The 25,258-nt window shown below is 39.9% G+C and overlaps 1 protein-coding gene across 2 annotated transcripts in view; it reads left to right on the forward strand.

The window, feature by feature from the left end:
• Nucleotides 1-2,840: 2,840 nt before the first annotated feature.
• The window catches only part of sorl1 (sortilin-related receptor, L(DLR class) A repeats containing), a 95,935-nt gene continuing 73,517 nt past the window's right edge, over nucleotides 2,841-25,258 (forward strand). For both annotated transcript variants that reach the window (XM_042413562.1, XM_042413563.1), the window contains exons 1-2: nucleotides 2,841-3,217; nucleotides 23,393-23,509. In XM_042413562.1, the coding sequence (XP_042269496.1) occupies nucleotides 2,897-3,217; nucleotides 23,393-23,509 (438 nt within the window). In that variant the 5' untranslated portion in view covers nucleotides 2,841-2,896. The remainder of the gene's footprint in view (nucleotides 3,218-23,392; nucleotides 23,510-25,258) is intronic.

Genomic DNA, 25,258 nt, shown 5'->3' on the forward strand with positions numbered 1-25,258 from the left:
GATCTCAAAATTGTTTGATTTTGTGTCATTTTTATATCAGTATTTAACAGTGGCATAATTTATGCCTAGAGCGCTCAATTTTCCCTATCCCCATGCTCATTTTACCCCTACCTTGGGGCAAGGTGTGCCATAGGACTAATTTTTTTTGATGGGTCATTGTTCTAAAACCATAATAATTAGATAGTTTGTTTTAATTTCCATGGGTACACAACAACCTGAGGTATATATAGTCACTATTATTTGAAACAAATACACTTATTTTGTGGTAAAATCATCAAATGTAAAATTGGCTCATGTTACCCCGTTCTCCCCTAATGTAATACTGTAATAGGGGATGCATCATACAGCATTGCATCATATAGCATTTGCAATCAAATTATGTTGTGTTTTTAATCTCAAACACAAATAAAGGTGATTAAATATATTATGCTAGAACCGTGTTTATGTGTAAATTCTCAGAAGTTCTGTTCAGTCTTGCAAAGGGGTGCAATGTTGTTTTTACATTGGAAATACAGTATGACCTGCTACCCGGATAGATTTAGCAGATGGTTGGGTTGCTTGTGTCTCCAGCTGTTACATACCATATAGGTCAGCAAGAGCAAGTAAAAAGCTGGCCACCTGCTCTCATTAGCAGGTGGGAAACTGTTGACATCCATACATTTGCTCACTCACAGGCCTGCTGTGGTGTTAGCTTAGTAATAATTGCTGAGGAGGTTCTGAGAAAGACTGTCAAACTAGCACTCTGAGATGAGGTAATAACTAGTTAATTTCTATTGTCTTCCTTAATTATTGTATTCAAATAAATGACTGCATTAAGGATGTGAGCATCATATACTGTAGGTATATATAGGTTTTTAACACTGCTGGAAAAAAGCTAGATCAATAGGTCAACACCACATAGATAGTTGATAGACTGTCCTGTATATCATTAAAGGACTGGTTTACAATTTTTCAAATCTGTCTTAAAACAACAGTCAGGAGCCAAAATTAACATTGAAATAGGCATTTCTTGCTATAATTATTCCTCCTGTTCATACTGACCATAAGAAAATCCCTTCATATTGCACTTACAATGTACGTGATGAGGGACAAAATCCACAGTCCTCCTCCTGTGAAAAAATGTATTTAAAAATGTAACTGAATATGAAGCTCCAGCCATCCAAATTAAGTTGATAAGTTCATTTAAAGTATTGCCAATTGATGCACAAAAACAACAAAATACTGAAAATATAAATATGCAAGTCAAGGTCCAAAGGTCATGGTAAAGAACCAAACTGAATTCAACAAGTTACATTTTAAACCATAGTGAAAACCTACTCTATGGCTTATACATTCTACCCGGTGGTGTTGTAAAACAGACCTTTTTTCCCTGTGGAAGTGGGAGTCCAATCAATATCCAACTAATTCAAAGATTTAGCATGAAGGAATCAGAGTCTTGGAGGATGTTTATGAATGCGATCCCTGAAGAAAACAATCAATGAGAATAAAGTATCAATCAATCACCAAGTATAGAAAATGTAGAGAATGAGTCTTGGTGGTGTTGTTGCATGGAACATGTGGAGGGTTTGACTTAACACATCGAATATAAAAATGACTTAAAGGGAAAAAAATCTTTAGAAATGATTGCATGTCACAGAGCATTGGAGTATCTAAGGAAGTTGAGCAATGAGTTAAAAGTGACATTGCTTTTAAGATAATTTGAAGCTATTAGGAAGCCATGATAAGAGTTTTCTGCAAATTACTGTTGCTCCTTATCAGCATTTAAACATTTCACACCCATGAGACCAGTCAGACCTGCAAGACTTGCATACATTTGCAAGGACTTGTTTATGAAGACTTGTGGACTGTAGAGATTTTGCCATATTTTTTGTAGCTATCCCTTTAACCTCTCTGGTGCTAGTAAGCCGTTGGCAATGTTGCAAATCAATGAGCAGGACTGTTTTATAGCAATATATTTTGCTTCAATCTGATGAAGTACTTTCATTTAATTTGCTGGATTAGACAAAAACCTTAACCACAAATTCATGTCTAGATATTTGATCCTATTAAAAATTTCTAAATTAATTTACCATAGAATCTGCTATGTCATGGTGTATATGGCACTGTGATTTTGATAAAAAATTACATATATTGTGATAGAGGATTTTATCCATATCACTAAACCCTAGTTGGACTTAAAACTTTTCTAAAACAGTTCTGTTTTCTTGTTAGAAGTCTCATATTTAGACTGATAATGATTATTATAATAATAAATTAAATGTTTAAGCATGCTCTGCAAATGCTCAGTTGTGGTAAGATTCTATAATAATAATAATTCTATATTATATAATAGAATAATGCTAATTCTATATAATATAAACAGCATCCTAATATTTTGATATTAGATTGATATATCATATTTCTTATGATAGTTTCAGTTTATTGTAGCTGAGGGTTGGTAAGAGTTTTGTGTATGATACATTAATTTAACTAAACAAAATTTTCCATTTTTTTCACATAATGATGCCATCAGTTTGTAAAGTGAGCATTATGATATAGTATTCTTTTTTCTGTATGTTGCTAGGCCTGGTGATACAAGATATATTTGTTGATAACGTGGAGTTATTGGTTTGATATTGTGTTTTCGTCTGGTTTTGTGTGACTGCTGCTGTTTTTTTTAATGTATTTATTCATGTTTATTTTTATGGTCGTTACTGTGTGTTCCTCTGGTGCGTTTGTCTCTTAATAAAAAAGACATTATTGTGTGGCGCATCGGAGGCTTGTTAACTGCCTTTGTGTGCAGAAGACTAGTTCTTCCCGACATTCCCATGGCTTGTGAATGCAGCATCAGCGGCATCGCTGCCAGTAGAAGGAGCTGCTCAGTCTTACCTAACCCCAAAGCCAAACATACACAAACATGGCGATATCACAAGCAAGCAGGATGCAGTCTTCTCTTCGGTGTTCGTTTTATTTATTGGTCCTCTGGGTTGCAGGAATAAATTCGTCGACTCTTCGTCTTCACCCGGAGCAGCGCTACATGCTGCCGCAAAATAGAGGATATTTCACGATAGACGCAAATGGGGATTTACCGGACGGGGATGGAGGAGGCGCCGCGGCTTCAGCGCTGCGACTGGCCGCTCGTAGCGCTGTTGAAGGCGGATGGGACTCCGGCGCCCCTCCGCTGCATCGAAGCCGCCGGAGTGCTGGAGAATCGACCATGCCAAAGGTGTACGGACAGGTAATGTAGTAGCATCCCAGTGGTCCTGCTCACTTAAATCTGAACATTGTGTATCACCTCAGACTGCCCTTAACTGGCAAGGATGTCTTGGGGAAATAACGCAAAGCCCACTGTTGTTTTCTAAGTCACATCATTTCTTGCACCTTATGCTGAAGTAGCCCTGCTTGTGTTCACTGTGGTATGAGGAGAAAGGCACGCCAAGTGCCCTGTTTAACCTCAAAACAACATGTCCAGTGAACAGAGCCGAAAACGTTTTATGAGTCAGTCGGTCCACTTGGTGTTTTCGACGTAGCTATAACGTTACACTCCACCAAACACGTATTCAAATGAATGTCAAGTCATAAACCTGGTTTCCCGTTTTGAGGGGTTGATAGCAACCTGTGTGTGGCAGCTCCGAAAGTAGATAGAAATTACAGGAAAAAAGTATGAAATTACAGTTGCAGCTTAGATTGAATTCATGCCGAAGTTATTAGAAGACCCTTAAGATTCCCAGAAACGTTTGATGTTTTGTGTTTGTGTGTATGTCCGCCGATTAAGAATGAAACCAATAATGCGAGGTGAGGTGCAAATGGTTGTAGCTGTTGTCGTTTATTCGCTGTCTTCAGAGGAAGTCGTGGTGAAATCGAATTTGCAAAGTTCATGTTAAGGTTTTCAGGCAACGACCTCACAGATGCAAAGTAGCCCTAATTAAGCTGTTATGGCAAACTTCATTCAAATAAATGGCAATTTAGTGGACTTGCCCGTCGTCAAATACATAACACAATACATAACACAAAATGACTTGTAAGACATTTTAGGAGACATTAGCAGTTAAGTGCTAGTTTAGCAAACAGTGACAACACATACCTGCTTTTCACCTCCATCATATCCCCATCAACCAATCCAAATTCTACTGTAGGTTGGTAAATTAGGTCTAAATTGAATTCAGCTAAATACTTTCACTTATTTGGAAAAAAGTCAATGTTGAAATTTTCAAACACGCAATGCCAACATGAAATAGCCAGATTTTAAAAGGGGTTTGGGATGGAGGTCTCTTCACACATGACAGAACACAACATATCGGTGCTAGCTCCAGGTCACTAACCCCATTCTGTCTAGATTTGAAAGCAAATATTTATACCTCTGTATCAGTCTAGCAGCTGCTACATTCATTTGTCAGGACTCTATCCTAAATTGGCCTCATTTGAACATATTACACTCTCATGTAAATACACACGCTTGGTTGGATATAATTGCATTTTTCTTTTTTGGGGGGGAAACCCAGGCTAGATGTCAGTTATTCTTCTCCTCTTTGTCTGTGTTCAGTATGATTCAGTATTTATTGATGAAGAGCAGTCAGACACCGGTGTTGGTTTACAGGATTGGTGTATGATTATTGGCAGCGACGCAGTCATTAGTGCTGCTACAACATAGTCATTCATTACAAAGACATTTCATCCAGTAGTCTGACATTGTTCACCGTGCTGGTGCTCTCTCCGAGCCTCCCGGCATTATGAAGCTATCAAACGCAGAAAACACCCTGATTGAAGAGGTGTAATGAAGCATCTCAGAACAAACTGCAACAATCTCGATGAAACATGATTGCCTGAGAAAACATTTCATCCCCAAGTGGAGAAAGAAAGTGAGAGTTAGGGCAGTATCAAAGTGAAACTTGACAGAAGACTGAACTGAACTGGGAACCTGTAAGTTGTAAACCGTAAGCACAAATTGGCTGGAATTGAAAATGGAAATGGATCTGTAGAGGCTTGACTGGATATTGGGCCACCTGAGGGCCACCTGAGGGCCACCCATGGGCCAGATGAGCAACACAGTTAATGGTAGAGGCCCGTAGAGAACGATAACACAACGTTTACATCCCTAGAAGCAGATGCAAAACTTCACATGCAAGACCTGTGTGAAAACAGGTGATAAAATCATAGACCACTGATTAGAGAATACAGACAGGAAAGAAAAAAGTGAGCTTCAGGGAGGAGGAGAAGTAAGCAGAAGGGAAGTGTTTTCTCTCTGTCATCTGTCACCAGTCTAACGCAGCCTGCTGTCTCACAGCCTGCTGATTGCTTCTTCCTTGTCTGGTGACACCCACAGTCCAAACACAGCAAACAGGACAAATAGCCTCCAGAGTGTGTGAGCGGGATCAGGTTTCGTCACAAAGATGGAACCAGAAGAGGTTGTTAGTAAATGCGTAGCTGGTCAGGTGCTGCTTGTTGTCATCCCTGTTGGCTTGTAATGGTATGACTGGACTTATTAAGAAGCTCGAGCAGGAGCTGTAATCAGAGATAATGGCCCAGTCTGATTGGAGTATAGTTTGCATTCTTAATCATGCATCCATTGACCTGTAATCTGTGGGTAACTGACCTGGTGTGGGGCTCGATAAGGATGTGCGTCTCCATCACTGAGGATGATGGGATATACATCTTGATGCATTGACAACAATCCGATACATTGAAGATACATATCAATCTAAATATCAAATTATTGGTCACATTTCTAAATGATAAAGGCATAGGGCTTCTGATAATAATTATATATAAATAAATCGGATTTTAAGGATGCAAAAATGTTAGAAATGATGCATCGTTGTTTGGCTAAGTAGGCATATTTTTCATACATCAGTGCTCATTGTGTCACCATGTGTGGTTGTGAGCACAGAGTTTGCAGTTTATTGTCAGTCCAACCAAAGTCTATGTCTGTACAAATATGTCTGTGGTTGAAGGTGTGCAGGGCTCCTTCCTGAATGATCTACAACTATGCTCTTTTTCACTGTCTCAAGTGTCTCTCCAAATAGCGTTGGGTTGGTTTCCTGTTTTGCTGGTCTGGTCTGGTGTATGAGCTTAAACTGGTTTGATTTTATGCGAACCGACTTCACTGGCATTTGTCATTATGAGACGTTCTGGCAAATTAAAAAGTAGCTGAATTCAGCAACCTGTGCTGACAGTGCTAAATCGAACTTGTATTGCATTAACTATCGGACCAACTGATCGTGGACCTGGATAGACAGTGGGGCAGACTCAGAGTAGATATGTCTGCCCTGATAAAGATGTCCATCCAGCCTGTTCAATCCTCGGTAGACTCGCTTTGCAAACAAATAAATTCTTCTTCGACCACAAAGAAGTGTTGACAGTAAAATCGCTGTGTTCCCCGAAGCCCCCGAAACTCGAGAGAGCACACCACACACTCTATGAGCTCTTCTCTTGGGCATCTGGTGCATCTCTGGTCTCTTTTTCTTCATCCTTCATCTCTCTTTTCTGTTCTTGAATGTACTGTAGCGACAAAGTCTTTCTCAGCTGTTAACAGACTGTTATGCTACCTGGCTAGCTAGCGAGCTGTACCCAGCATGCCGTTCAGTTGTGTAATTTTGTAAATGTGCAATTATTGGTGTTACAAATTGTTTATGTGTCACAAATAGTTGTGTGCCATGATGTTTTGCCCTGTTAAAGAGAGTTAGTTGTGGGTTATTAATTGTTGTGTTATAAAGTTTTAACTGTTAGTAAGAAGAGTATGTAGTTAATAGAGGTCTCAATACACTCTGCATAGCGTTCTGGAACGTTCTTTGTGGGTCTTATTATTATGCTCCATTTGGGAACGGTCGAGTCATGTGTGACACCTAGTGGTGAAATTTGTTATAACTGGTCATTTCCTGTATTTTGCTTTAAACACAAAATATGTAATTTCAGCCACTAGGGGTCTCTCAGTCAAAACAATAACAAAAGACGACGTGTGATGATGGTGTGAAGTAGCGTGGGATCATGGGAGATGTTGTCTTCATTGTTAAACAACCAGCTTCTCTGAGATAGGATTACTTCAGTGTTCATTGTTCAGGTCTCCTCCTCTCCAAAACAAACAGATCAGATGATTAAAACAGGTAAAAACACTGAATAAAGCAGTTTCACATTAAAAATCGGTGTTTCTCTGAAGCTGTTTGGCGGAAAGAGGACATCTGGAACGGGCTGCTAGCCGAGCGGCTGCTAGCCGAGCGGCTGCTAACGGCTACCCAGCTTGTTTCTCTGATAACTTAAGATCCAGATGTCCGATGACTAAAATCCTTCATCTGGCTAAAAGATATAGATAAATATGACCAAGATCTAAAACTTTATCATAAAAATGTGGCTTAAAACTGAATAAAAGTCAATTTATAACAGTTTCTGGTGGCAACCACAACAGCAACGTGTTATCTTATATGCGTTTACTCTTTGGTGCAAGTGGTGAGCAACCACAATGCCGCTGGTGCATGCATCTTTGGTAGAGGGGGTATGGCGCCATTGACAGGCGACCAGGTGAAACGGACCGTTACTTTGATCAAAATTACAGATTTGTCTGGGTTTGGAAATTGTTGGAAACATTTGTGATAATGTACGTACACAGCTCAACAAAATATATAACATAGGTCTAGTTGTTTTCAGACATTTTAATGCAGAACAGTTACATGTTATAGCTTTAATATCAAACCAGTTTGAAAATGTATATATCAGGCCAAATCTGTCTCCAAGTCGTATTTACGGCTTTGAAGGGCTCTTACAGGGATGGAGAATAAATTAACTGGTAGCCTGACACTGGACACTGAAACAGCCATCACCAGGGCAACCAATGGACGTCTTGCTCGCCCTGCTCTTGTTATCAGTTTTGTTCACATATGAAGATAAAGAGTTTGTTCCCTCTCTCTGAGGGGAATGTTTTTACTGGAATTCTGTTATATCTGAAGTGGACTGGAGGAGAACATAGTTGTTTAAGTACTGTCTCCCAAACAAGGCAAAAGAAACCCATCTGATATTACTTTAGATATATACCCAACTGATATTCTGGTTTCCAAATTCAATAAGAGTTGCTCTTTTTGCACCATTGATCCGGAACCATTACCTCTTGTATTTTATGAATGTAGTTGAGTAACTGTAACATGATGTTAATTTACTATATGTGAAATGTATATTTCATGTCATCACCCTGTCATTAAATGTGTTTCCATCCACCTGTTTTTATTCACAGTCTCAATTTGTGCTCATACATGAAGTGATGAAAGATAACGGCAGATTAATACATCAGATCTGTGTGGGGCGATGAGGAGACTGTAATGTTTCTCAAATTAATACATGAAATGAAACAAACATAAATGTTATATTTCCATCATGTTTTCTACATTGTTTGAGGTTTGACTGGAACTCTTTTAATGACGTCGTCTTGTTGCGCTCTCTTCTTCTTCAGTGGTATAATGGCCTCTGACTGGAAAATGCACAACCGGCTGTTTATCTTTATGACCCAACTCCAAATATTCATGTAATGGTCCTTGATGAAAACACATATTCATTTGAATTTTCTTTTGCTAATTTTCTGGAAATTTTGTTAAAATTTGCGTTTCATTTGGATGGATACTGAGCTTATATTAGTAAAGTATATTGTTTTTATTGGACAACGACAATATGCTCATGAACAAAATGACTAAAAGTGAAGAGTCACACGACAGTTTTAACTTGGAAAATTATGATTACTGCTAATAATAACACATTCTGTACTTGTTTTTCCATGATCGATTAATTGTTTAATCAACTAATTGTTAAAAATCATTTTAAAATGCCATCCAGAGTTTGTTGAAGCCCACATTAATGTCTTCAATTTGTTCGACCAACAGTCCAAAACCCAAAAATATTCAATTTACTGTCATACAAAAAAGAAAAGCAGCAAATCCTGAGATGAAACCAGACAATGTTTGGCATTTTTGCTTGAAAATGAAACAATTAATGGATTATCAAAGCAGTTGTCCATGAATATTTGACTTATTATTGTTCACTAGAACGTGGAAAAATCCTCACCTTTGAGAACTGGAACCAGTGAAGGTTTGGCTGTTTTGCTTGTTGAATCACTTAAAAGATTAAACTATTATCAAAATTATTGTAGGTTATCTTATAGTGAATTGATTAATCTATTAATGGACTATGAATTGTTTCAGAACTCTGACTATCCCCCATTTATATCAGCTAGGATAAAGTTCACCAGCAGCACAAATTACAGCCTTTAAAATGACCACAGAGTTGAATCAACATCTCTCTGACACAGTGTCAGTACAAACTCAAAATGATATACTCAATAAGGCTGTTGTATAATGTACAACATTGTAAAGTTGATTGAAAATCTCCTTTAGGTAAAATTTACTGTTCTATAATATCAGGTGATTAGTCACGTTGAATTCATTAGTTTTTTAGTTGATTAGCTGGCTGTTAACACCTGGTGGTCAGCGGTGTAGAATGATTGGTTCAGAGGCTCAGTTCGTTCTGAGAAGTCTCCTAATGACAAGTTAAACAGTTTTAAATCCTCATATCTGCTGTTCTTTCACCAGCTGCTGCTGCTGCTGTTGTTCTGTGACAGTGTCACTGCTATTTCTGGTCTCCTGATGATACAATTAGCCCTCTTAATCATCATGTGCTCGTGTAGTGTGGAGTGTAACAGTAAGAAGCTTCACAGTGTGTTTACTGTGATTAGTGGTGAACACACGGGGATGATGACAGTGACAGTGTTGGGAATCTCATGATTTGATTTGATTCTGATTCTTGGTGTCATAATTGATTCGGAAGTGATTCTTGATTGGATAAATAGAAAAAGGAGGCACTATTTTCAGGCTCTTACTACAGTGCACTGTGTGTCAAACCAGTAAAGGTGATATGAAACATGATGGGCAGTTCAGCTAACGGGTCATGATGAGGATCATTGTCTGACTGAACAAAATAGAAGAAGAAAGGCGTGCGGGTGTACGCAACCTTTTAAATCCTGAAACTAAAGTTGAATTCGCTGACCACCACAGGAGGTTGTGTGTGTTTGAGAGTTATTAATGTTCCGTCCCCAGCAGTGGAGGATACACTCTCTGCTGCAGCAGTGCAACACAAGTGCAGGTCTTTAGAAATGAAAAGGACTATTGACCTAGTTATTGTTGTAAAGTGCTGGAGTTTAGGCACACCACTTCACTAACATTAACCTCTGGTTGATGTATTCACAAAATACCCTAGTCTGTAAATCCAAAATGTGTCAGAATGCTAGCCGTCACTGAAAGATGAACGCTAGATTACACCGTTTCCAAACCCTTTTCTGTTCCGTCAGCACAAACACAAGAACTGCTTTTTGGAATCGATTCTAAATCATATCAAATCAAATTTCATGATGATTCCCCTCGACACATAGTGCCAATGCTGGAAAGCATGTGTCATGTGTAGTGTTGGAATAAATCATTTGAACATGTTATCAGTAAACCTCACGTATCAGTAAAAGAGATCTTGTCGTTAAACATGGTTTGGAGTTGTGCACACACACCAGTGATGTGTTTGGTGAGTGTGTTGACTGGGCTGACAAGTGACAACCACAATGACTGAACAATTTTCAGAGTGACCCAATAATAAAATGCCACACTACTGAGAGATCATGTTTGCAAAGTTCAGTTTACATCAGTGATCAGTGTGTACTACCAACGTTTCTGAGATAAAAAGAACAACACACCAAACACCAGATCTTTCTCTGTGGAGTGTGTGCAACCATGCATATGTGTTTGCAGTCACCTTTGAGTGAATTCACACTGCATTTAAGCCAATGAAAAGCCCAACTGAATGACACTAAATCACCTGGAGTCAGAGCAGTGTTTACAGCCGCATCGATCCCACACACACACACACACACTCCGCATCCTCAAACCACCAGACACACTTCCACACACCTTCATAACGCACTCCACGCATCTTTACCTGTAATGCTTGCATGCTAATACCGACTCTAGAAACCTCCTCAAAATTCATCACTGACTCTCGCTCTTAACACCCTGAGATCTGGCTGGAGGCACAACAGTTGACTGTGTGTGTGTGTGTGTGTGTGTGTGTGTGTGTGTGTGTGTGTGTGTATGTATGGTAAAGCAGCACTTAGCTCCAGTATGAAAACATCTTAATTCGTTTTTGTCTGGTTGAGTTTGTGCAGCTGCTGTCAGGACGTTTCAAGCAGAGCATTCTTTATATGGAATGACTTTACACCACTTCACATTCAGCCTTGAAGATAAATTTGAATCTAATATTTATCGTTTCCTATCGAGTGCCTCCATCCTATGCAGTAACAAGGTTTGCGTTCGGACCTTGTAAACATTCAGTTTCATGTCGACAAATGCGTTGCTCAATTTTGTTTTTTTTGAAGATCTTATCATGCTGTCTCAGTCGGTCAACACATCAGTAAAGGTTAACCTGACAAAGAAACCAAACAGGGAGGTCTGCTGTAGAGGTCTGCACGTAGCGGACGAACACAGTGGCTCAATTATGCTCTCTCTGTAGCTAGGAATACGCTGGTAGCTAACAGCGAAGGATAACTTGCACATGCAAACAGGAAAGCAGCTAGCGCCTGGTGAGAGCGGCGCAAGCCTCCATTGCCTGCCAGTCCTGCAGGGATGATGTCATTGTTTGAGACCGGCTGTGCCGCTGATGCTCTCCTGGCCACGATGCATGCATACGCCCCCCACCTCACCCCCCCTTTACCCCCCCACCCCCACCACCACCACCACCTCACTCTTGCCGTTGAATAATGGAGAGCTCAGAAGTGAAGAGAGGGGAGGGAGGAAGGGGATTTTAGGCTAGATGCCCAAGCGTATTGTTGCTCTGTTCCACTCCTTGGTAGTACCAGACACAGAGTCCCAACTCCTCCTCGCTACCAATAGGATATCAAAGCGCTAGAAGGGTGGGAAGGAAGGAGAGGAATGCAGCAGATAATTAAAGTGGTTTCTGTGTTCGCTGTAAAGCCTGAGCTCTGAAGTTAAATCAAGTGTCATTTTATTGATGCTAATGCAGCAATCTGCCTTTTTTTTCCTGTTTTCCTGTTGTAAGATCCTTGTTTACAGGCAATTCCAGAAAAAAAAGAGAACCTGCCTGAGAGCAGGTTGAATGACCTCACTTTGCTGGCAGATATTTTATCTTCTTCTATCTATCTTCTTTATCTCTTCTGAGTTACTGCATGTGCTCTTCCAACAACCCGAGCTACTCTCTGGAGAGACTGTACATGGGCCTAAACTTGGTGAAGGAATTCATCCACTGCTGGCTTATCGGGAGAGGTTGGGTTAATGGCATTGTCTGGAGTTTATTCAAACCTTAGCTGTGTTAGTATTCTCACTTACACGGCTAATCCTTTGCAAAGATGTGTGGCCTGCACTTGTCTGGTCTGGATGACTAATGCTGCAAGAGCCTGGTTTGTTCTGTCACATCTGGGCTTGTATCAGACTCTTTTTTTTAACACTTTCTCATGGTATTTAATGTGCTTTGTGAATACTAAACTGGAAATTGCACTATTCCCTTCCTAAATAATCAATATACAGTAGCCTACATTGATTGCATAACCGGTAAAGATGCTTTTTAAGTGTTGTCAGGCTGCCAGTTGAAAGCCCTGCAGCTAGAAAAGACCAGAGGCGTTTTATTTGGATCCACACACAAATAAGGAATGCAGCCAGTTTCTCGGTGGCATGTAATGGCTTGTTGGTGAAAGGAAAAGCTTCATTTTGCCTGCTTGGGATGTGACACAAATGAGCATGTGAAGGGACAACACATGGCTTTCGAAGTGATTCAGAGGATGGTTGTGAGGTGTGATATGACATAAAGGCACCGAACACTTCTCTGGTTGAGTAATCGTCCGGGAAATCAGCTCAAAGTCCAGCTCACAGACGTCATTTCAGGACAGATGATTCTACGTTAGCTTGTATTTTGTCATCCTGTTTCAGGCTGTATTTCTGTCATTTGTCTTGTTCTATTCTGTACATTCAACATCTATTGCATGTCTATCTGTCCTGGGAGAGGGATCCCTCCTCTGTTGCTCTTCCTGAGGTTTCTTCCATTTTTTTCCCCTGGTTAAAAGTTTTTTCGGGGGGAATTTTTCCTCACTTGAATCAAGGGACAGAGGATGTTGTGTTGCTTTACAGATTGTAAAGCAAATTTGTGACTTGTGATATTGGGTTATACAAATAAAATGGACTTGACTGTGTTCTCTCCAGGTGTGAAGGTCACTTGTGGGCTGGTGGTTAACTGACCCTAAAGGCCGAACCACACCAGGCTTTAGAAGAGTATTCCAAAGATTTAAACATTTGACGCACAAAACGTTGTTGGACGAGATGGACAGTAAAAAAAAAAAAAAAAAAAAAAAAAAAAAAAAGCAAAATCAATACAGCTTGGTACAAATACGTCTTGAATTAAACGTGTGAACTGAGCCAAGTGACAGTTAGCAAGCTTGGGCTGGGCTAGCTAGCGTGTTAGCAGCTAGTACGCCAGCTACAGTAGTTCACCAGCTAGCCCTGTGAGTAGCCACTACGTCACCAAGCTTCTAGCTACCTATTTCTACTGCGACCGGCCTTTAAAACAAAGAAAAAAGTAACGCCTGTACATTGTCTCCAAACCACAAGATGACACTGCATCAGTTAACAATGCATCGATTAAATCCTCATCACATCAGCAAAGATGTATCAACTTATTTGACCCTACAATGAAACAGTTGGTACATCTCAAAAATACTGGCCCCAAGCTTGTACATTGTGTTAACTCCCAGTACGTTTTAATCAGCCTGTTGTATGGCCAAAACCTCGGTTTTGTCTAGTGACAAGTCCTATAAAGTTAATTCAAACAATATGACTGTGTCCTCAGCAATGTTGACAAAAAGAGAGAAAGGCATCATTACTTTGTGAATTCTACTATGAATGGAAAGTAAGAAAAAAAAGCAAAACATGGAGCCAGATGTCTGGAAGATGCAGACAATATGATCTGTGTGTTCTGCTGCAATGTTCAGTTTTATATCACAGCAGTCTCAGTCAGGACTACAGTTTCAGCCACAATATGTAAAATATACTCCAGTAATATTACATAAAAAAAAAGGATCTTCTGACAGCAGTCATGTGGGAAATTGGATCAAACTGCTCAAACTGCAGACAGCTGACTACAATTTCTGACATGTCAGAAATCCAACCGATCGTCCAACAGCCAGTTCATTCAGCTGATTAAACAGGCGTCATGACCCCCCCCCCCCCCCCCCCCCCCAAACTGAAAATTAGTCGGGGGGGTGATCAGTTCGGGGCTAAAATTGGGCTTAATCCATACAGGGTCTGCTAGACCTTTCATCTGTACTCAGACAGAACATTTATAACAATGTACAGATAATTAAATTAATTCATTAATATTATACTGACAATAATAATGATGATAACATCGTGTTAGGAGTAATAGCAAAAATAAAGATTAATGATCATAAAAACCGACAAAGGTAAAGTAATATCACTATTTTCAATGTTTAAATTCTTTCCTGTGAACTGCAGAGTGTTTGTGTTCCTGTTGTTGAATGACATCAGCTCTGCATGCGTTTCTGAGAAATATGTTGGTCATAATGGCCGTAACTAAAATTCTTCTTCTTGTGCTAACCGGACGGATACACCCCCATTTACACCGTCATACAGTCCTTTTTAAAGTGAGGAAAAACCACAAGCTCATCAAAGGCTCTCTTGCTAACAAGCTCCTTGTTAACTGCACTTGCGTTGCACTGCTCCTGCACCACTTGGCACCGTTATCAACTGCCTTTAAAGTCCAATTTAATTAGATTTTTTTTTCACTTTGCTAATGAGACATCTTGTGTCTTTTTTCAGGAAATAGAATCAGTGACCAAAAAGGGGAAAAAAAAGTTCTCAGCCTCCTTAGATGAAATATAAAATTTCACGCCTTTACTTGAAGAGTTTACCAACTTTTATGTAAACAGTGTCACGGCTCTTGTCAATCAGATGTAATTGTCTTTTTAATTAGAGAGAACTTATTCACATGTAGCTAATCTTTTTTTTTTTTAGTTTGAAGCACATTTGACCACTTTTCTTGAGAAAAGTACACTTGCTAATATCATAAGGCATATGGAGCAGTTAGATGGCTGCTGCTCTTCAAACTTCAAAAATATTCAGAATATGTTAAGAATGGTCATTTTAGATGTAAAATGCCAGATTCTCTGTTAACACTACTGCTAACAAAACACTGTCTGTCCTTTGACAGACTAAGAACAAGTTAGTTTGCATTGTGTCTCTGTCCCTCTGTGGCTCAGCTGTCACTTAACTGTTGTGCAGGCCAAAGGGATATTTCTGGAAATATCTCCAAAAACGTTTTTTTCTTTAGAATGCATATTGACTGAAAATCACTTTGACATGATTTTAGACTTTGAAAAGGTAAGGGAACTCATCTTACGGCTACTTTCAGTTGTACACAATAATAAAATGTCATAGTACCTTTCAGCTATTTATATACAGACAAATAAAGAGATAAAATAACAGATGGTAGAGGAAGCACTGCTTAACTTGTTGAGCCACTTTTCTAAAAGTCTTTATGGCCTTTTTCTAAATTGCCTTTCTGGCATTTTCAGCTCTTTTTTTAGGGCCTCAGCTTTAACACAAGAGCCAGTGTTTCATTTCATCACATTTCACCTGCTCAGACTTCTCTGTAAAAGTAGTGCATATAAAACAGCTGTCCATCAAAATGACATCTGTTACAAGAGACAAGTAAGAAAGTTCAATCCATCCTCCATCCTTATTCAGTCAGTGGACTCAACACCAGTATTGGAATCTTAGATGCTCGATCATCCGAGATGCAATATCATCTTCATCATAGATGCGATACTGAGGATCCCTAAAGAAGCACAAGAAAGCCTTCATAAATTGTCCTTCTGCTCTTTAAACTTACAGTCCACTACAGCATCTGCTGTGTAAATCACTTGTCCTGTGTTCTCCTTTACATTACCCGTCTACATATATGGAGTTCTTCTTTTGATACAGCAAATTAAATCTTGCATAAAGCGATAACATGTTGTTCTATCATAGGCAGAGCAGACGGTCACACTTAGCCTGATTGCATCCTGCTACACAACACAAGAGCCACAGACTCTGAACAACAACCCACATTAGCTTTCCTGATAAAGTCTCCTTCTTATCTAACTTACAAACATGAACACGCGTCTTTCCTGCAGCTTAGCTTGTTTAACGAGCCACCAAACAAACATTCATGTTGGTTTGGTTGTCGCTCTTCAGAATCCCTGTTAGCGTCACACTGTTCGTCCATGGCTTGTAGCTACAGCAGTTTGTTTACGTTGTCTTCATTCTTCACTCTGGTAGCCTGCCAGCTGCTGTCAATCAAACACAGACACCCACACAACCCTCCAGTCAGCTGAGACAAAAAGGCGCATTTCTGCACTTTTTAGAGGCCAGACTGGAAATTAATCTGCAACTATTTTAATAACCGATTCATCATTTTGAGACATTTTTTTAAGGCATATTACAGCTTCTCTAATATGAATATTTGCTGGTTTCATTTATCTTCTGTAATTGTAATGGAATATCTTTGGATTTTGGATTTTACGTTGTAAAAAAACAAGGCATTTGAAGACGTCACCTTGGAAACAGGCAGTGTTTATGCCTTTGGAAGTGATACTAATGTGGTATTTCAGTATCCTGAACACATTGTAAAATATTCACTAATCAAACACAGTATAGTCTTATTCAGAAAACAAAAAATATAAGCAAAACATTTCATCAGTGAGTTTATCATTGATTTTACCCAGCAGAAAAGTCAACTGAAATAATAATTAACGGCAGCTTTTAGTATTGCATTAAGTATTTGAGCAGGATGTGGCGGTGCAGATATAAATCTAGCTTGCCTCACACCACTGAGGGAGTAGGGGACTATTAAGATGGCGATAAGCTCACTGTTCCAGTCTGTTGACTCCTCAAGGTCTGACTGAGGAGCGACCCATCATAAAAAGAGAGAAATCCTTCTCCTCTGCTCCTTCTGACTAAGTCTCTCGGTTTGCTGAGTCCTGTCTGCTCCGTCAGGTATGAAGGGTTCGTACAAGATAGCTTCCGGTGAGGCGGAATGCATTATGCGTCTGTGTGTGTGTGTGTGTGTGTGTGTGTGAAGGAGACAGACAGACAGACAGACAGACAGACAACCGTGGCAGTACAGTAGCCTTGTTGTCTGTCTGCGATACGCTTGACTCCACCCCCGCTCCCTCCCCAGCCCCCCTACTCCCCAAGTGACCACAAAGCTGTCATAGAGATTGATGGATGGGAGCAGATAAGGAACACCTCTCTGTCACTTACAGAGCCACCTTTGGACTACCCGCCATGTTGAAGTGCAGTGTGAGAGGTGGAAATATCATAGAGAACACTCAGTAGGTGTGGTATATATATATATATATAGTCGTATTGGTCAGAGGGTGTGCATTATTTTCAGATTACCACATAGTTCCAGCATAGCAGCATCATCGCTGCTCTGAATTCATATCCAAAGGTGACTGATATCATATAAACCATGAAACAATATACATTTTGTTAATTTAGTTGCACAAATAACAAGAAACATAGTGCATTAAAGGAGTAAATATGATTTGTGCTGGTGAGATTTAAAAAAAAAAAGAACCCAAAGTGGCTTGTAAAGACAAAAATAACATGCAAGAAAAAACAATAACATCTACAATCGAAGTTTATCAAGGAAGAGAAAAATATGTATACATAGCACAACACACAGAAAAAATAGAAGAAAAAAAAAGATCACAGCATACTATACAACGGCTAGAAAATACTAGGAAACAGACCGAAGTCCACAACATAGAAAACAGAGCTGCAACAGTTATTTTCAATGTCAATTAATCTGTTATTTTCTCAATTAATCAACTAGTTGTTTGGTCTATAGAATGTCAGAAAATGGTGAAACATGTTGTTCACTGTTTCCCAAATGTCTTGTGTTGTCCAGACCAACAGTCCACAACCCAAAGATATTCAGTTTACTGTCATAGAAGACTATAGAAACCAGATAATGTTCACATTTGAGAAGCTGGAATCATTTGGCCATTTTTTTTGTAAAAAATGACTCCAAACACTTAATTGATTATTAAAATAGTTGCTGATTAAATTAAAAAAAAAAATGAAAATGTATTTCTTTTTTTCTTCTTTTTTTTAAAAGTGAATTTTAAATTTAACAAACACATACACACCCATCAACAACAACAGAACAACATACCTACATTAAGCCTAAATTGACAGTTTTTGAGAGGGAGATTGTGTTGCAATATGCTGAGATCCCCACACTCTTGTATCTGACAGAGATCAAACACGTGAAATATATATTTATATTGGAAATGAATGAGTCAGCTGTCAGAAATGTTACCATCCTGTTTATGGTGTGGGCTCTATCTTTAACATCTCTGTGTGTACAGTAACAGACCAGCAGTTGGGAATGTTGCAAATGAACAAGCAGGAATGTTTTATGGTTTTATCTGATCTCTGTATCAACGTGATGAAATACTTTGATTTGATCAGTTATTTCATCAGCCACAAACAGACATCTCCGTCTGGCTGTTTTATCAAGAAACTATTTTTGAATTGATTTTCCAGAAAATTTCTCATATCACAGTATAAAATGACATTATTCTACTCTAACCCATTTATTTATGAAAACTACACTTTCCCATATCAAGGAAGCAGGGCCAAAAAAAGATAAGTTAGTATTTTTAAGTGTACATTTTCATCCTTTTGAAAAAGTTCAGAGTGCAGACTGCCATAGCGATGCATTCAGGTGCAGTCATACAGAGTAAAAATGAATTCCCTTATTGTATTGTATGTTATTGTATTGTATTGAACCTCCTGCTCCAGTGTCAAAACACTGCAGGCACATTCTAGTAAAAGACTGAAGCTGTACGTGTTGGAGGTGTCAATAATGATGTCTGCATGTCTCTGGTGAGTTTCAATACGTAAGCGACCACAGAAACGTTGCAAAGTGAGGGTCACTCAGCCAGAATCTAAAGAAATGAACACCTGGGCATCCACGACATGAAAACACTTGTAAAATCCTAATCATGCGTGTTTGAAAGCATGTGCGAGGAAGTTAATGGAAAGGTCAGTTAAGCCTGTGAGTTGTGAGGCCAAACCACAAAGGCTTAGAGTAGCAGGCTGTGGAGCTTTTAACAAAGATGCTGCCTTTTTCTCCGCACAAATGCCCATCGTCATGGTTGCAGTAGCCCCCTGTTCAGTATCCTTGTCTCCAGTTTGAGCCGCTACCTGTCAACAGAGCAGCCATCAGGCATGGACGCATTAACTACAAGGCCCCTCTCAGCATTAACTCTGCCGCAATTTACTGCAACCCAGCAAATTGTTTTTATCTTCACAGTCATCATCATTTTCTAGATTCAGCTGTGTCAGTCTGTGGAGCTGCTGGTACCCTTTCAGTCCACAAACAGCGCAGCCAATGAGGCCTAAAATGCAGAGATTTACTGCCGCAACACCTCGGCCTGAGAGACAGCCCTGAATTTTTTTTTTTTATTTTTTTTTTTTTTTACTGAGGCAGCCCTGAGGGAGGCAGACTGAGGAAGATGGAGAGGAGGAGCAGAAGGCTGATGACTAAAGCAAGAGATGGAAAAGCAAGTTGTCTATCATTGAAGCTGGCTTCTTGACAGTGGCTCATAGTCGTCCCATTGTTGGAAGTTAAATGAGGAAAAGGTTATATTTGTGCCTTGCTGGCGACACAGAGTCTAGTTCTGCAGGATGTTGGCTTTGCTGTTTTCTGGCGACGACTTCAGCATCACGTTAAAGGAAAAATCCACACTCGGGCCTTCTTACTCTTATATATCATCAGTCTGTGATGTCCAATGCTTTCCAGGAGCTATTTTGTAATAAAGTGTTGTAATTTTCTCAGTAGCGCACCACTTAATGATTTCCTACATTTCCCAGGATTCCCCACCACCTTAACCAAAACACAATATGTGTTGTTGCTGCATTGGTTTATAGATTTTTGAGGCCACTGTGGGTGGAGAGATATTAGTGTCTCTGCTTTTTCTTCGATGCATTTCTCCTTGTAAGATCACTGTTGAACGTTGGTGCAGCGTGGTGAATCCATTCACCCTGATGTAACAGGCCCAGTACACGCTGCACTTGCCAGCAGCTGTTCTGAACTGCTGATATGTTTCAGACGGGATATTTTATTAAACTGCAGCTTCTTGCGCGATCAAAATACCAATGTTTTGGCACTGTCACCCACATCATTGTTGCAATAGTAAGTAGTATAAGGCAGAACTGGGTCGAGGGTTGTCTCTGATCACAGCTGACAGAAATAGCAAAGATATTTGTTGTTTACTCCACAGTGTGAGCCACCAGGAAAGTGCAGAGAAAAGCCTTTGAAGCAAAAAAAAAAAAAAAAAAAGAGCCCTTTCTGAGGCCTGCCCCTCGCAGGATCATCAATAAAAGATAAGAGAAGGAAAGCAGCACGGAGATGAGATGGCAAGGCAGTGACAATGAAAAAGATGAAATAGCCTATTTCTTTTCATTGAACTATGTGCCTGATGGGAGGTGCACCGAGGGGAATTAGTGTGTGTTACAGCAAGTCATTGCTTTACCCACCCTATACATGGAAATAGACATGCTGCACCTCCACACATGTACACATGGTCTAAGCTGGATCAGCCAGGTGTTCATGTGGTTGAAGGATGCTGATGATATTCTTTATTTTTTTTTTTTATTGTCAACAGTTTGATCCCACTAACAAGTATTGTGTGAGTATCAAAGCCTGATATATCTTATTCCTCTGTCCATTGAGCTCCATTGTTGTCCAAAAACTATTAAAACACGTCATAGCTCCACTCTGCTGCACTTGGTGACATGTTCCTTCATCACCATGAACACAGACACTGTAGTTTATTTTGGCTCAGTTCCACACAGACTGTCCTGCTGCTGTAAATACTGACTAGTGTATTTATATTATTCCGTGACTGAAAATAGTCCCCAACTAAAGCACTGTTTACTTGAATTGAGTAATGTTTGCTAAAAACTACAGTGCCCAGCTGTTTTAGGAAATTACTGAGCCCAGCATTTGTGATGGTTTTCAAAAAAAGTACATTTTCAGTGTCACAGACAGGCTAGGAAAGTACTGAGAGGCAGACTAACATGTTTTTTTGTCTTTCTAATAGATTTATTGACAGTAAGAAAAATATAGAAAAAATTTCAGCCTTATTTTTGAAGACTGTGATCGCAGTAACTGTAATGACATAAAACAAAACACTTAAAGATTAGTAATTTAACACTGAAATAAAAGATTTTTGGCCATTTAGAGGCAGCAGAACAAGATGAAAACACAACAGCAGCGTAATATCACCATGTAAAGCTGTTTTGGAAGCTGCTGCAAAATTAGCATTCATGTGGAGTCATGCTTTATTTAAGCTATTATTTTTTCTGTGAGTGATCTTTTACAGAGAAGAGGTTTTATAAAGAAAAAAACACTTTTTAAGGAAATTTAAAACTGCATCAATCAGTTTTTCCAGCCACTTAGTGGCCAAACAATAAACTGGAAATTACACACATTTTACACGACGCATGGCTAATGTGTTAGCAAACAATTTACTATTTACACATCACACAAACATAACCAACATTAACATTCATTTGGAGTTGTTTCTGGCCACTCATAAAAGTCACTCTTCTTTTAGCTCTGGCTTGGTCTCTGCAAATGAGTGAAATATCTGGCTCTTTAGCGGCTAAATGCTTCACCATGCTTACTAGCTAGTAGCTAACTGTGTTTGGCGCTGGACAGGTCGTGTATAGTGGGTTTATCAGAGCTTTTTGCCTGAAAACAACTGCCTGTTAATTCTGGATATGAGAATAATGAGAGTGGAGCTTTTGAGCCAGAAAACCAAAAATAACAAGCTAAAAGTCTCTAAAATGCTCTATAGAGCTCAGGGGAACTGCAGTGTAGAATTCTGTGTGAATTTGTCACTATTATCAGCTCCTTAGTTCCAACCCCTAATTCATATAGGAATATTGTCTAGTGCAGCTTTAACCTTGTTTCTCATTATTTAGACTATGAACACAATATTAGTTGAGTCATGGTATATAATTTGTCTTTTGGTTGTCTCTGTCATAGAGGCTCTGCAGCTTGAGGTTATCTCAGGTCATAGCCTTGTGTGTTAGCATACCATGGCAAGTTGTCATGAAAGCTCCGAGGGCTGGTTCAGTTCCTTGAGTGCTGTTGGTCATTGTCTGTCTGTCTACATTGTTCGAGTTTGACAGTCAGGCCATTGAAACCAGAGAGTTAGTGCGTCTTTAGTTTCAAAAATGAAAGAAGTGAAATGAGCTTGACTCGGTGCCTGGTTCTAAATCACTACTGTCTTCCAAGGTTTATGGCTGAGGTTTTATGTGAAGACACAAGTCATTTTTTGTCTGCTGTAGCCTCAGATTCAAGCCATATGTTGAGCTGATGACTAGTCTACATTCATTCTAGTGACTGTCAGCAGATCAGGCTGATTTGTTTCACTCATTCTTTTCCCTAAAGTGTGAAACATATTCACACTGATAATAAGAATGGGTAACAATGCACATGTCACTGCTCTTTATTGTAGCAGCCTCACTTTAACACCAAGAGGTCATCGTGACATATCTAATTTTATATGACAATAACAATATACAGTATATGATGGAATACATTTTCGGGAAATTCAATAAAGCATCATGGATATGGTAACCAGATGGTAAATGGCACTAAGCCATATAAATCAATAATGTAATACCTTAAAAGTCTAGTGTGTAGAATTTAGTGGCATCCAGCAGAACAGAATTGGGGGATGGGGAGGGGGGTATATTCAGTTGGTTACAATCTACAACCTCACCGCTAGCTGCCACTAAACATTACACACAGGACCTTTAATATCAGTAAATAATTGTGTATTGTGGAGATTACCAATAATGCCTTCAAAGGGTGAGCAAGGGTGCATTTTATTGCTTATGAATTTAACTTCTCACTTGTAGATGGTTTCATTTCTTCTTTCAAATATTACATAGTCTGGTGAATCAACAGAAGATGACCCTGTGCACAGCTGTGAACCATTCAGTTGCAAGGGTGCTGAACCAGTAGCAATATAAGCATAGAAATTTCAGCAAACATCAGGAATGTCTATATTATCTTTCTTAGTTCAGTCTTAAGCCCATAAAACAATGGGAGTGGGTCAATGATCAGTCACCTTTAATCCCTCTGTTTGCTATGTCAGTATTTTGTCTTTTTCTATTGCTATGACTCAGTATCTCTGTTGCAACATTTAATTTGTCATCAGTCAGAAGAGAGAATCTGCAAAGTGTTTCATCCTGCCTTTGTCTCCATGGTATTCATCCTTTGTTTAACCTGTTTCATCCTGCAGGCCAACCTGAATGACTCTCATAACCAGATGGTTGTCCACTGGGCTGGAGAGAAGAGCAATGTCATCGTAGCCTTGGCCCGGGACAGCGCAGGAGCCACCGGGCCCAAAACCAGCTCTGTAAGTAAGACTTATAGCAAAGCTAAAACTAGCATGGTTGTGGCATTTTATAGTATGTGTGTGTTCACACTTGTTTAACATGTTTCTAGTGATGTTATAACTGTTGAGCTACACATTAATCGCTCCATCTGCTACACTGACATAAAAAACAAATACACACACACAGTCAGAAAAAAGATGACAGCCTCAAGCATAGTCATTGAACATAACATGTCTGTTCTTTCTCTTTCTGTTTGAACTTCCCTACCTGGCTTACTGTTCACTTCACCAGCTTTCTGAACTTATCTGACTTGGGAAGTTAAGAGACAGACTTACTTATGAAGAGTTCTGAGACCAATACCGATACTGATATTGAAGCTATTTTGCCTGATAACCAAGATTCTCAATTTTGACAATTTCCCTGCTAAAAATTCCCAAATTCCACAAGAATCCAGTGTTTCATCAGTATTGATCAATTAAAAAGGTAATGATATTATTATTTGTAATGTGGACCCAAACGCAGACATAGACGAGGAGTGAGATGAATGAAGAGGGTTTATTGCCAAGATAGTGGGGAATGGAGGTGGATTGAGCAGGGAGGAAACTGGCTGAGGCAGAGGGCTGGAGGGTGATATGAATGAGGAAGAATGGCGTGGGCTGGCAGAAGATAGCAGGTGGTAAGTGGGTTGGAGAGCGAGCAGGCAGGTAGGCAGGCAAGCAGACGAATTAGGATCCTGGAGCGCGAGAAAGGGAGATAACAAAAGAGAGATAGCAGTCAGCGAGGAACACAAACACGGTAGGAAATAAGTGAATGGGTTGGACGAGAGCAAAACAAAGATGGAGGACAGCTGGTTCTCTCCCTACGGCGTTCATGCAGGCGATTAACTTAATGGCCGAGGAAATTAATTCGTCTAGGCTGCCTGACTCATCCCAGGCAGCTAGCTCATCTTAAACTGAGTCACTAAGCCCGCTTATGAAAACCCCCTGAAGCGACTACCCAGACCCCACCGCTAAAGTCCCGAACTCAACTGAATACTCTGCTACACTGTAGAAGCCCTGACGAAGTGACGAAAAACGCTTGCTAGCATCTTTACCCCTGACAGGATGACATAAGATGAACTAATGGAAGGTGAACTATCTCAGATTGCTGCTCCCCGAGCTTTAGCCCTCCCCATAACCAGTCCCACAGCTATTTTGGACTTATCTGTGTAGTATGTCTGTGACTGTTGCTCAAACATAAGGGAACACTGGAGTAAAAAGGACCTGCACGTCCCCAGATTTCCATTGTAGTGCTCTGGCACAGGAACGTGAGGCTCTCTTGGCAGGTAAGCTGGCATAACGGGAGGTTGAGGTTGAGATAGATGATGAATGATAAGTGGGGACAGGGTTGTGCTGGCTCTCGATCAGTGACACACTGGCTGTGTGTCCCCATAATATCTCCACAACTTCTCGGAGAACTTGGTCATGCTGACCCACGAGGGTTCCCTGGTTGGCGAGGGCATGACGGAGGTTGTCTCTGGCATGGCGGAGATCATTTGTGGCAAGGTGGATGTCATCCAAGTCTGCTGGGTCCATGTTTGGCCAGATCATTCTGTTATGATTTGTAATGTGGACTCAAACGCAGACACAGACTAGGAGTGAGATGAATGAAGAGGGTTTATTGCAAGGGTAGCGTGGAACGGAGGTGGAACGAGCAGGGAGGAAGCTGGCTGAGGCAGAGGGCTGGAGGGTGATGAATGAGGGAGAATGGCGTGGGCTGGCAGAAGATAG

This window comes from Thunnus maccoyii, chromosome 6 (genome assembly GCF_910596095.1).
Source record: "Thunnus maccoyii chromosome 6, fThuMac1.1, whole genome shotgun sequence".
NCBI classification, from domain to species: domain Eukaryota; kingdom Metazoa; phylum Chordata; class Actinopteri; order Scombriformes; family Scombridae; genus Thunnus; species Thunnus maccoyii.